We start from the raw sequence: 14336 nt of genomic DNA on the forward strand, positions 1-14336 counted from the left end.
TCATAATTTGGATTCATTTTCAGAAGTCAAATAATGAAATTCTTGAAATATTTCAAGTTGTAGAATTTTTTACATGAATAAATTGTTTTTAACCCTGTTATAAAAACCAATAGTTTTCTGTCAGATTAGAATAAAGTTATAATTATGCCTGTTTTTAAAAAAATGGTGTGCCATTTTTAAAAACCTAACATGCCATGCTTGAATTATTTAAAAAAATAATAATATAGTATTGGAATTTAAAGTATTATGCTTGATGATGACAGGCATAACAGAAGAAAATTTTCCAAAAAAATTAATATATTAATATAAATCTTTTTAAGAGTATTTGTCTATAATATAATGTAATTTTTCTGCATATTTAGCTAGAATATTCCTGGCCAAATATGCAGAAGAAAAAGTCAAAGGAGGACATTGTATTAATTTCCTTGATGCAAATCTACTATGCAGCATATTTAGAAATAAATGATACTATACTCAGTTATTAGGTAAACTTACACTTCTGCCTGTTTGATGTAGTGTCCATTAACATCAGTATATTTTTTCCATCTCATGGGTAATTTTCTTTTTGCCTCAGCAAACCAATGTTTTAGGACGGGTGGCGAAACTATAACACGTGTGCCCAAAGTGGCACGTAAGAGAAATCATCTGGCACGTAATGTATCATATGATTTCTGTCCTTTTCAATCATCCTTTCTGTTTATCACCCGATCATCTTTTTTTTCAATCAGATTTTTTACATTTATTCGAATTAAAGCGTATTCGTTTAATTTCTTTAAATATCATTATTCGAAGTCTAAGACATTGGCACACATTAAACATCTTTAAAGCTAAGTATGCTTACAATATGGCACACAGACTCAAAAAGGTTCGCCATCCCTGTTTTAGGATATTAGAGAGGTTGCCGCCAACGTCTTTGTTGCAAAAACATGAATGTCGGCGTTCAGCACTGCCTTTCTATAAGTCTAGAAGTTTGACAATGGCATTTGGAACGTCGAGCATAATTCCACTGACGTTCCAAATGCCATTGTCAAACTTCTAGGCTTACAGGAAGTTGGTGCTGAACGTCCGACATTCATATTTTTTCAATGAAAACGTCGGTCACCACCTCTCTAATATATGGACAAACTCAGTCTGTAAGATTTTGTCTAGACAAAATGTGTTTCATCTTGTCAAAAAAGTATACTATTTGGTGCAAAATCAGGGAAATTAAGGAGTGAGGTAATACGAAGCCCAAGGTTTTCTACCATTTTGGTCATGATTTTGCTTGTGTGCAGATGGGCGTTGTCCTGTAAAAAAAAAACTTTGTGCTTATTTGTTTGCATTTCTGAATTTTTCAACAAGCCTTAGATGGGTAATGTGGCTAAATGCCATTATTGTACGGTTGTATTTAATTTTATATTAGAATATATTTCCCTTTTCTTTCTTCTTCCTATTACTATTATCTTCCCTTCCTGGAATTTTCTCCCAACCGGTGCTTAACGGTGTAACAGCAGGCAGTCTCTTAAGGACAATGGGACGGTATGTGGCCCTCGGGATAGAACGGGGACCAAAAGCTCATTCTTTGGAGAGGACTGGACGAGGAAAAACATGCAAAAGGTAGCTCCCCACCACGTTTTTGGAACCGCGTGGAGACGACAAAGAGGTACGAGGGAAAGAAGGAAAATCCCAATCGTAAAAACGTTCAAGAGTATTTTTTCGTCCAAGTCTGTTAAGCAATCCACGTTTTAGAGAAGAAATTAATATTTTTCGTGATTAAGAAGTGATCCGCCCAATATATATGTGGTGCCCGTCCCCCGCGCTAGCGACTTGGTCAAGCCGAATGTCGTGCGCACCCATTCTGGCGCACGCGGGAAAAGACGAAGACAAAGCTTAAGCGCATTCTTCTCCCCCGTGGCGAAAAGAAGACGATGGTAAGAGTAGGAAAGGAAGAAGCTACGACGTGTCCGCCTCAAGACGATTTGTTAGTGTTTTTTGTGTTGTAACGTCCTCTGTATTATATTAAAGTGTACGTCCTTATATGTTATAAGAAGTTCTTCGTGTTTTCTTAAACCGAGTTCTACATACGCCTCTTAACGCTCAGCTCAGCCATCCACAGACACCACATATATATATATTGCACCGTAAATAACGCCAAAATATTTGGGTACCCCTTCCTTTTTCTTTCTATTCTTTACTTTATTGTTCTATGTTTATCTATTATCCTACGTTAATTATAATTAATTATAAGTTTAGTTGTAAGATATACATATATTTTAATTACTCTTAGTAGACTGGTTATTTTGTAAAAAGGAAAAGAATCGTCGCGAGATTTAAACTTATGTCGGTATTATCTTTATATTGTCGGTAACTATACTAATATATACACCTGTCGGGGATAGAGATTTTATAGCTGGCATTCCACAAAATTTCCTGTATCCTGTTATGCGAATTAAAGATTCTGATTTTAAAATTTCAGTTTCTTTGTGTACAGTATTCGCACACTTCACAGTAACTTAGAAGCCTGAAAGGTCTGTCTTGGCTCAGATCTAAGGTTCCAGAGATATTGGAGGCTTGGGATCTGTATATTGGCCTGATAAAACTTGCTGTTTGATAGCTGTGTCACATCTGCAGCCTTCTGTTTTAGGATATCTTTTTTACTTCTGCATTAATCATCCAAACACTCCTTGGAAGTTGTTGACAACATACATTTTTATGGCATTGGTCTGTGGGTGAATGGGCATCCATTCATCTGTTTGTTCTTTCCTTTCTTGTGTGAATATTTTTCATTTATCTCTCTACTTCTTTTCTCTCAGTCCATACAGTTATGCCATCATAAATCACCCCATCTTGACACAAATCTTTCTGCCACAATGTCACTTTTACAGTCCTACATATTAATGCTTGAAATGCTCAAACTTTTAAAAGATCGGAAAGCTAACTCAAGCTAAACCACAAGCTTTAACTCGACGTAGTACATGAACGGTGTAGAAACGTACACGGGCTACGGCTTCCACTACTTACCAACTCCAGGGTTAAGAGAAATCTCTCGTTAATACACTAAATAGTTATCTAATGTAAATTATGTATTCTGCAATTAATATCACTCAGATCAGTTAAGTATGAATAGATACTGAAACAATGGCTTCGCTTTTGAACTTCTATTTATTTATTTATCAGATATTGTTTCAAATGTTTTTATAATTTAGTCTAGCTGTAAGAATTCTATTTATGATATTCTATGCATAATATGATTTTAATAGAAATTTTTATTACAGCTCTATCATCAGCGACAAGCAAAAAAGGAGAAGCTAAGTCAATCACATTATTCCATTAACAAATCTTATTAATTTTATTTGTCTATGTCTGAAGTGTGAGAAAATAGCTTTGGTATGTTCCTACGTTTATTTAATGAACATTCTATCAACAAAGCATTATTGCAATTTGTTATAAAAATTATTTAAAGAATGAAATATTTTTATTAAAACAATGTATTAAAATTAAAAGAAAAAAATTTTTTATATGATAGTTACACTTTTATACATTAAGACTAAATTAGATGAATTGAAGGACAGGCCAGCTTAAGCCTATGAAATGAGACCTGTAGATCACGTAAAGTTAAACGCATCCATTAATCTATTTTTTTATAAAGTTACTTAGTGTTATAAGTACTTATTTTTTCAGAGATTTAAATAAAAGAATTTATAGAGAACTAAACTTTAGAAATGCAGTACAACTTGTTTGTAGGAATTACTTTGTGACTAGTGTGTTCTGATGACGATAAAAGACTGATAATATAAAGTGGTATAGTTAAATAAGATTACAATTAGGGGAAGGTAGTCTAGTACCGGACACCTAAGCTTTTCCTGTATTATAAAAAAATTTTACTGCCTAATTGGTCTAGATTACATTCCACACAAAACTTCATTGTCTTATAAAAACACCTGTTAAAACTCATTTTTCTAAGATAAAAATATTAATCATTTTTTTACACTTTTTATAGTCGTTATATTTTTACCAATTATAATTGTAGAGGGGGTTGTATTGGACATGAGAAAAATCTGTAAGAAGAGAATTACTTTTGGTTTCACAAACGACTTATTATTATTAGGCAGAGTTATTATTGAGAAATTTATAAAAGTACAAATTACAGATCGTAAAACAAAGTTAATACATGATAAGAAAGTGGTATAAATGAGAAAAATTAAAAAATTATCAGTCTGAAAATTTAACAAATCGTTTTGATGACAAATGCATTCTGTGTTTACTTTTTTTTTTTTTTTTTGTAATACAAACGTCACATTCATAAAACAAATTGTTTCCTTCAAAATCAGCGCAATTTTCTCGAGCCCAACCTTCAGAAATCCTACACTGAATCCAGTCTTCTTCAAAGATTTCACTACAGATGATGCAGTGAGTCTCTTGGTCTTCTCTCTTTTCTTGAATTGATTTAGACCAATTTACTGTTTTTTTTTCTTTGTTTCTCTTTATTTAGATGATTTTCCTCCAGCAGTTTTTTCTTAGCTGCATAGATTTTTTCTTCTTTCTTTCCTTTTTTCTGCCATAGTTTATCCATATTGTTTCGTAAAACAAAAACATTCCGTCAGAATATAATTCTTATCAACCTTAAACTGTTTCCGATACAACCCGCAACATATCTGTCCGATACAACCGAAACATCATGGAACAAAACATCTGTTATCAGTATTATTAGTAAGCTTAAGGAGATTTCCGGCCTACAAAGTAAAGAACAACAAACGTTGTTGAAAACAACGTTTGTTGCTCTTTAACAAAACTAACCAAAAAAAAAACTTCTCATTTTCAGGCAAACTATGACAAACAGAAGTTCTCTTCGTTTACTCAAAACACTATTTAAAAAAAAAAAAATTTTGCCAAGTGTCAACAACACTGCTGATTGAATAAATATGGCGGAATCTGAACTTTATTCTCCCAACATTCTGGTGTCTTCACAGGTTCTGCCACTTGCAGCAAATTTTAGAAACAACGCTTGTCCGATTCTAGCCGCCGTCCGGTACTAGACGACCTTTCCCTAATGGAAATTCTGGTTTTATTAACTCAGGGATTAAAAGGATAGGTTCAAACAATTAAAAAAAAATGTATAACTCGAAGATTTATTTATTGTAATTAATGTTGTTATAATTAATAGCCAGTCGGACGGCCGAGGCGGTTAAAGCGCCTGCACCTCACTTCGAAGGATCCGGATCAAATCCGGACGGGTTTATTACCAGAGTCGTCCGAGTCGGAACCAGGCGGCCACTCCAGTCGAAAGGCTCGATGATAACCCGCTCGCCCACGGGATAGAAATAGCAAAAAAATAGTTTAATTATTATAACATAAGTTTCGTACAAAAATAACTGCTTAGGTAGATATTAAGACTCGTTCAATTAAAGGGGAATAAAAATTTTATAACATCATTTTTTATTTTTAATTAAACAGTTCTGTTGTACGAGTATATCATTATTAAAATTTTTATGCTGCTTTAAAAATTTCAGTGAGTCTTAACATGCGTTGTGAGACATTCTATTTCTGAAAAACGTTAAATGTCTAATGGCGATGGCGATCATAAATGGACTCTACTGTACTTTACAAAATGCTTTATCAGAACACAGGCATAAGTCTTAGTGAATAGGAATATTTAAAAAGTTACAATCTTATCATTTCGTAAGAAAAACTCCCGATGATTACAAATAATAATTGCATCCCACGTGTGTTGTATCTGTACTTCAATAACCCAATGGAAAGATTCAAGTTTCAAGCATTTTATATGTGGTATTTTTGATGATGTATTTGCACCTGTTTCGTCGTATGTTATTTTTACTAATATTTTAAATAAACTGAAATATAAATTGGACCGTGGCATACAATCAATACAAGTTTCACTTTTTTAACTAAAAAAAATCATGTAACAAATGAAACTTTGAAGTATTATTTAGAAAATTTGATATATTTTCATTTAAAATCTAATACTTACAAGGAGACCCTACGGCTTTGGGGAAACGGATTTTGATGATCTTCGGTGTGGAGGTAGTACACCGTGTGAATGAACTACCTGTAAAATACTAAAGTGCAATACTCAAATGTAATCGAGAAAAATGAACTTAAAGTTTTCTTTAGCACTTTATATAAGTTACGCGTACTTCCACTTGAGCATGCTGTGGCGTGAGTGGTAACGCTCTCGACTCGTATGCTTGTGTACTCGCGTTCGATTTTCTTGTTCTGTATACTTTTTTTTTATTCATAAATACTTAAATAATATAATGTTATTTACTCATTCATTCATTTTAATTTAATTTCTACTGTTCCAAGTCTAATATTTTTACTTTGAAAACCCACCTTTTTCAAGTTGAGAGAGAACTACTTATGCCGGGTTTGAACATGGGTGTAAAGTCTTTTTCACTCATTCTTTAAATTAAAATAAATAAATAATAAAAAATAAATGAATGAGTAAATAAATAAATACATTATAAGTATTTATGAATTAAAAAAAGTATACAGAACAAGAGAATTGAACCCGAGTACGCAAGCGTACGAGTCGAGAGCGTTACCACTCACGCCACAGCACGCTCAAGTGGAAGTACGCGTAACTTATATAAAGTGCTAAAGAAAACTTTAAGTTCATTTTTCTCGATTACATTTGAGTATTGCACTTTAGTATTTTACAGATAGTTCATTCACACGGTGTACTACCTCCACACCGAAGATCATCAAAATCCGTTTCCCCAAAGCCGTAGGGTCTCCTTGTTAGTTAAAGATTCTTAATTTTAATTAAGTTTAATAAGATACACCAAATAGTTAACCATTAATAACACGATTTGATATCTTTTTAATAATTAAGTTCAGAAAGTTTGTAAATAAACCATTTAAAATAGAAGTACAAAATATTTTCAAAAGCCGGCTCGATAGGCGAGTTGGTTAAGGCGTAGAACCACCGTTCTGGAGGACCCAGGATCCAATCCAGGTAAAGAATTTTCTCCAGGCATATTTCGCGGGCAGTCAGTCTTCGATATAAATTATCGGGCCTCGTTCCCGCCGGTTGTCCACGCATTGGCGAAGTTTAAAATTGTGTGTGGTGTCATCTGTTAAAAGATTTTATTAAAAAGTAACTTTTATAACCATATTATTGGTAAAACTAGATTCTTACCATTACGCGGTTTTTTTAATAATTTTTTAAAGATACATATTTGATAGACATTTCCGAAACAGTCATTAATATACAGTCAAACCTGTTTTTATGCGGGGGATAGGGACCGCATAAAAAAACGCATAAAAAAAATCTCACGAAACTTCACGAATGGCTGTAAATAATAGTTTTCGCGACACAATTAAAAAATATTTTTTTATGCGGTCAACAGGGACCGCATAAAAAAGTCTCACATAGAAAATAACTCAAAACCGTACGAAATAGAATTTATTGACAACAGATGTCAGCACTTGACTGCATCGTCTGGTCTATCGTCTGTTTTACATATTTATGTCCAGGTGGTGTTTTGTTGACTTAAAAAGTAAATTATTTCATTTTTCGCATATTCATGCAATAATATTACTATAATAAGTGCATTTATGCTATAATAAGTTTATTTAGCTATAATAAGTCAACGTGAGACATGACGGATCGCACGAGACTAGTCGCCAACTATACCGCACAAATTAAAAATTCGCATTAAAAAAATCGCACATAAAAAGAGCGCATAAAAACAGGTTTGACTGTATTTATTTTATATATTTAAGTATACCAAAAATGATACTAACATTGTATAAAGAGTTTAATTAAAGTATTGCCCGACCAGGTGATAGCAGTATTCGTAGTGACCGGTCAATCTGAAAAATTTCAGGTTTTTTATCATAATTTATTACAATGACCGATTTTGTTTGTCGTTATTCATAATGCCCGGCCATTACTTAGTTCATAACATATATATGAAAAAGATTTTTGAATTTTAAATTAATTTATAATTTTTTTCTTCTAAAATTTAACACATTTTAATTATAAGATTAAACTGAAGAGCCGTTACTGCGAGAAATCTCCGCGCAATTGAAATATTAATAATTTAGTTTTATAACGGACAACAAGAATCTACAAAATGTATTAGAAGACAATTTATTTGAGATTTAACATCTATAAACTTAGGATTAAGGATTTTTGTTCAGCTAGCCAGAGGATACAATTAATAATTTTTTCTATCGAAGACATTTCGCGCAATACGAACTACATAATCTGCAAAATAATTCATCTAAAGTATTTTATAGAGTATTTCCTATACAACAGATTATATAGACTTTACACAGGACTTAGAAATTATAACAGTTCTGTATTCAATTATTTAGAAATACGGGTACTCCTCACTTTACGACCTATGCGCTTAACGACCAATCGAGTTTCGGCCTGTAATTCGGGGAATCCCCTTTCTCGGCCCGAGGTCGGTCAGTGACGAATGGTGACGCGCACTGAGCGTACTATAATAGTCTTATAGTGCTATGATCGGCTAATAGCGTACTAAAATAGTCTTTTTATGAATAAATTTCAAGTTTGTTGCATAATTTGTATAATTTTACAACGATCCTATATTCCCGGCGCAAATTCCTCGCTTAACGACCTAGTCGTCGGAACGGAACGCGGTCGTAAAGCGAGGAGTACGTGTTATTTTCTGAACAAAAACATTTCGAAGAGTTTTCCTCTTTAATTGCTGCTGCTTCATTGTTTGTCTCAAATATTTTGTTTAGAAAAGGAAAAGATAGACGAACTTTACAAGTTATACTTTATATCTTTGTTCTAATAAAATTTATTGTTTGGGATTTAAAAATAAAGTATTGAATTATTTCCGCTAACATCGTTAAAAATAGTGTGTGACACAGTTTAGGCGTGTGCATTAAAGAGAAGAATACGCCATAGTGTTAAAAAATAGGATGAAACGAATAAAATGACGGAAACTCCACTGCCAGAAAAACTATTAGGACACTCAGTAGAGCCAGAGTAAAGAATAGGGTCGTAATTGAAGTTTTAGACTATTTACAAAAAATATAATATTTTTGAGTCTATCATAATCCTTTGACATCACCACAGAAGTAACAGTTAACATGGTTTTTTGGAGACAATACTTCTTAAAAACAAAGGTAAAAAACAGGTAAAAATCCACAATGTTAAAAATGATAAAGTGTCAGTCTTTTTCTGCAGGATCTGACACTTTTTACATTAAAATGATTACGATAGACTCAAAAATATTATATTTTTTGTAAATAGTCTAAAACTTCAGTTACGAAGATAATATATCGTGAGTATTCACGAAAAATAAACAATAGGGTGTTAGCACTCGTTGTGGCTGCATTTGATGCGCTGACAAGCAGTAGGCGGAGCCTAGCGGTCCGCCATGTTTAAACTAAGTAGGCCTAATTAGAATCAACACTTCAAAGTACACTTACAAAAAGAGTCTTTTTCGCTGTATTTTCTTAGCGCAATATTTTACTTAATTATATTAAACTAGCAGGTAGGCCCGGCGTTGCTCGTGCAAAAGTAACGATAGCGATAATTAAGATGATTAAGTTATAGTCACAAAAGAAAAAGAGTAATTTCATCAACAAACTAAGTATTTCTAAAGAAAGGTCGAATTTGAAAATCGAATGTTCTGATATTGTTCGATTTTTACGACGTGTTCTGATTTTATCGTTCGATTTTCATCGAATGTTCTAAAGAAAAACCGAACTAACCTGTTTAAATTTGAAAACCGAATTTGTTCTAACATATTACTCTTCCTCTTTTTTCTTTTTTTTCCAGAGCCCATAAATCTTGCACGTCGCTTTCTCTCGTTCTCCATTGTTACTTAACACTTTGGTACTTAAATCTGGTACTCTAACTGTGTACCAAATTTCAACTTTCAATTCCTAACGGTTTTAGCGAATATTAAAGTTATTACGTTATAGTCAACCTTTCCCGTTTTCACAGAATGCAAGAATTGGGTCCTTCCTGTTTCCAGACTCATTACAGAATTTTTAGACGGGTCTGAAAATATGTTCGATTTCCCGCAAAAACGAAAAAAAAACTATATCTGCGTCTTGCACGTCGCTTTCTCTTAACACGTCCATTGTTACGTAACACTTCCATCAACGATGGAAGTGTTAAGACTTAATCCTGTCCCTCTCCCCCGTGGGGAGAAATTTCGAAAAATCTATTCTTAGTGTGCGTTCTCGTGACGTACCCTAACTATGTACCAAATTTCAACTTTCAACCCCTTACCGTTTGGGCTCTGCGCTGATTATTATTATTATTATTATTATCATCAACTCCTCTCGATTATATATATAGATGTTAAATATGTTTAAAATCAATATTGCTGATGTTTTTTGAACAGTTAATGTTATAATTAGATTTACATAAAAGTTAATAATTTCTTTTCTTAATGCTAAACTATTAAACGTATACAGTAGTACGCAAATCACGTTTACATTTTCCGAATGTTGTTAATAAATATTTACAATTTCATGTTCTGAATATTTTTAGACAATGTAAAAGAAACGATTCAATGTATAAAATATTTTTATTTATTATTATTGAAAACTATCGAAACTTTTTGTAATTTATTTAAATTCCATCGTTATAAACGTATACACGCATTTTATGTATACAAAAGTTTCGTTATAAACAATTTATAACGATTTATTTTATGTTTATTTTTCTCTATTTTCGTGTAATTAAAAATCTTCAAGCAATAGTAAATTCCGAGTATAACGAAATATTTTAAAAGAAAATCTAGGCAGGGCGTGGCCACGTTTTTCACATAAATAACCTTCAAATGGTATTTGAATAGCGCATTTCTTTAGCTGGTTAGCAACTTTTGTATTTAGTCATTTCCACAGAATGTTGGCGATAACATCATTTGTTTACAAAATAAACAATGTTATCGCCGGTAAATAATTATTTTAGTTCAGATAAAATTGATTCTTGTCCGAATATCAGATAACAAAATTCAATGCAGCCTTTACTCGCATTTTAGTTTTATTAATTTTCACGTCTTTGATAGAATTTTTTGCTCGACTTTTGTTTATAACCGGCCGCGACCTCTGTTTTTTAATTATAATTATAATTAACCTCGTGCTCTGGCGGTCCTAAAATTAATATAAGACCGCAACGAATGCGAATACAAATATTTCGTTAACCGATCTTTGTGTGTAACATTAAACACACTTATCGATAATTAATTATCGTAAAATTGAAATTATGCAGATGTTCGAAACAGCTGTAGAGATTGCGTATCCCGGTTCGAGAGAGAACACCCAGAAATATAGATGCGAAGTGGTGGAGGCACTCATTTTATGACGAATTTCTTTTATTTTTATGCCGAAGAATGCGAAATTTGTTGTAAAATATAACGTAGACACGCGACCTCATTAATCAAAAGTTTTTATTTGTTCTAAACTGTGAAATAACTATTAATTTTATTGTAAAAAGTCAGTGTTATACATTAACTAATGTAACAAAAAGAAGTGGGGGGGGGTATTCCCAACCGTCGGGATGGCCAAGGTTTACGGGTATGAGGTTAATGTATGCGGGTGGCGGCTTTGAGGAGGCAGAAAAGCAGTGGCGTGCCGTTATTGGAAGCGATGGAAGCGCCGATTCTACCTTTCAATGACCTTCCCTTGTATTTTAGAAAATATAAATTTTCATATTTTAACGTACAGTACTTTGCATTAATTAAAATTAATATTTTATTATAACTGCATTATGTATCTTTTACAAATTTTTATACTACATGTGAAAAACACGATAAGATTGCTATTGTATATTCGAATAATTCGGTGGCGAAAGGAATGTCGAAACCGGGTGTTTCCAATCAGCCAGATTATATAGGCATTGGCACATGCGGTTTACAGAGCACCAACCTCACCCGGTTTAGCTGGTAGAAGCAACACACGCATAAAGCATCAACCTTTATATCCCAGACCGGTTGTGGGCTGTTAGCCGCCCGCCTGCTAGATATTCGGCCGCCCTCGCCCGATTATGCGAATCGTGATTAGACTAGATCGACGGCGGGCAACCCCCGGCCCGCGAGCCAGCTACGGCTCGCGAAAATTTTCTATCCGGCCCGCGAGATCTTTAATAGATTATTAAATTGGAAAAATAACTAATTAATAGTTATTTTTCCAATTCTTTGTAATTTTCGAAAACGATAAGAGAAATAAATGTAGTAATTAACTTTTTATTTATTTATTTCGTATTTGCAGACTAAAAAAATTACGAATCACAAGAAGGCGTCAATTAACTACTACTGCCCGCGGAAATAACGTAAAATTTATTCCGGCCCACGTTATAAAAAAGGTTGCCCACCGTAGACTAGATTTATAACTTCATCTAACCGATAGGAATTAGAAAAGCCTTACTGTCCTTACAATTTATTATTATTTAAAGTCGTCTACGTGGACGTTATTTATTAATAGGACCTTGTACTGGTGTATTGGCACAGTAATGAGAGTTAATTCAGTAAAATTTCTTTATTTTATCAAATATTGCTACTACAGGTGATAAAATAAATAAATTTTACTGAATTAACTCTCATTACTGTGCCAATACACCAGTACAAGGTCCTATTAATAAATAACGTCCACGTAGACGACTTTAAATAATAACTAACCGATAGGAATTTACTGGCATGTTTTTACAATAGTTCTGTATAGTTGACGGGAGTTTTAAAAAATCCATTAAAATATTTGATATGTTTATTCGGCTCTCCCATCTTATATTACTTACGGATTTCGATGTTAAACCGCTGATATTACGATTTAGTACGTCCCATCTGTAAGGGGATGCAGAAAAAACGTGTACAATTCTAGTACAGTGTTAAAAAATTAACCGTTACTTTGGCAGCATCATTTACAACCAAATTTAATGAATGAGACGTACAGTACAAGGTACAAAAAAAGCTCTAGAATTTATTTTCCTTAAATTTACGATTTATGTATCGGTTGTCGTAAAAATTTCTTTCCACTTCTTTCCCGAGACTACAGATCTTCGAGTACAAAGTAACCGGTTTCGACTTATTTCTATTTAAGAAGTAGTTAAATAATTAAGCGATTAGGGAATTAGAAACATAAATAAAACCCCGACGAAAGAGCCGAAATTTTACTTAAACGGAAGCTTAACCCAACCGATCTCTTGCCGAGTACGGCGGGGTCCGATCTCTTCGTAATATTAGACGTAATAAAGACAGAAATTTTTCCAGTTCAATGTGAGTGACCGAAAAGTCGTAAATTTTGGAAATTTCCACGGACACTCGGTTCTAAAACGAATTAGTTAGAAAACGACGGACAATCCGTTAAGTTTAACGTATTTAGATTTTTACGGCTACGGCGAGAAACGTTTAAAATCTACGACAACCCCGTGGCGTCCTTCGATATATACTAGTGACGCGACAAAAGAGGCATTCGACGTCGACCGGTATCGGCACCCTCGGGATTTGGCACGCGCACACCTACCCGGACCGTCTCCGATTCCATTCGTTAGCCACCCGTTAGGGAGCTATTTCACTAAGTGGATTGTTTTAAGATTTAAAAAGTAAAGAATATTTTGTTATTTTTATGTACGTTTCTTCGCAAAGTTATATTTAATTATAAGTTTCTTTAAAAGTATATTCGTACGATCGAAGAATTTTTTGTACTAGGTACGTATATTCGTCACGCATTTTGTTTTACCGAGTAAGTTTTTTTTTATAATTTTAATTTTAGCCCTTATATCGTGGCTAGTGATTCAAAAATTTATTTCAAAAAAGTTTTGGCTCGAGACCGTATAACGAAAAAGAAAACGTTATTAAAAGAGAAAGACGCGATGCCGAAATTAAATATAAATACGTCGACAAAAAAATTTCGACATTTTGACCATAAAATTTATGACGAATGACGATTCTTTCGTAAAGTTGAAGCAATTTGGAAATCGAAGCGGAATAGAATTTAACATTTGTAGACGATATAAAATAAATATCGAAAATTATAACGAGATAATTACGATTAATAGATATATCTAAATTAATAGACGTTATATGTTTTTTCTCGAAGCGAGAATTGGCATTTAGAGGACGTAGGGAATTTATTGAATCTAATAACAAAGTTCGATATAATTACCTCTGTTATTTATTAAGTACGTCGGATAATCTATTAAAAATACATTTAAAGAAGTATACGGTTTTTACTGGCTTATCGAACGAACGAATACGAACGGGCCCCGACGTGCAATTAATTGATTGCTCCTGTAAGTCGGCTTCTTACAGAAACACGGCTTCCCTATCGTCAAATGTCACGGCACGCCACTGCAGAAAAGACAAGGGTTCCGCAAGGAAACCGTTTATTTAGGAGACAAT

General features: G+C 33.3%; 1 protein-coding gene across 2 annotated transcripts in view; it reads left to right on the forward strand.

The window, feature by feature from the left end:
* Vsp37A (Vacuolar protein sorting 37A) overlaps nucleotides 1-3490 on the forward strand; it is a 121323-nt gene extending 117833 nt beyond the window's left edge. For both annotated transcript variants that reach the window (XM_067278446.1, XM_067278448.1), the window contains one exon: nucleotides 3255-3490. In XM_067278446.1, the coding sequence (XP_067134547.1) occupies nucleotides 3255-3326 (72 nt within the window). In that variant the 3' untranslated portion in view covers nucleotides 3327-3490. The remainder of the gene's footprint in view (nucleotides 1-3254) is intronic.
* Nucleotides 3491-14336: the final 10846 nt, after the last annotated feature.

Source organism: Centruroides vittatus, unplaced genomic scaffold, assembly GCF_030686945.1.
Source record: "Centruroides vittatus isolate TY-2023 unplaced genomic scaffold, ASM3068694v2 contig_8, whole genome shotgun sequence".
In the NCBI taxonomy this organism is placed as follows: Eukaryota; Metazoa; Arthropoda; class Arachnida; order Scorpiones; family Buthidae; genus Centruroides; species Centruroides vittatus.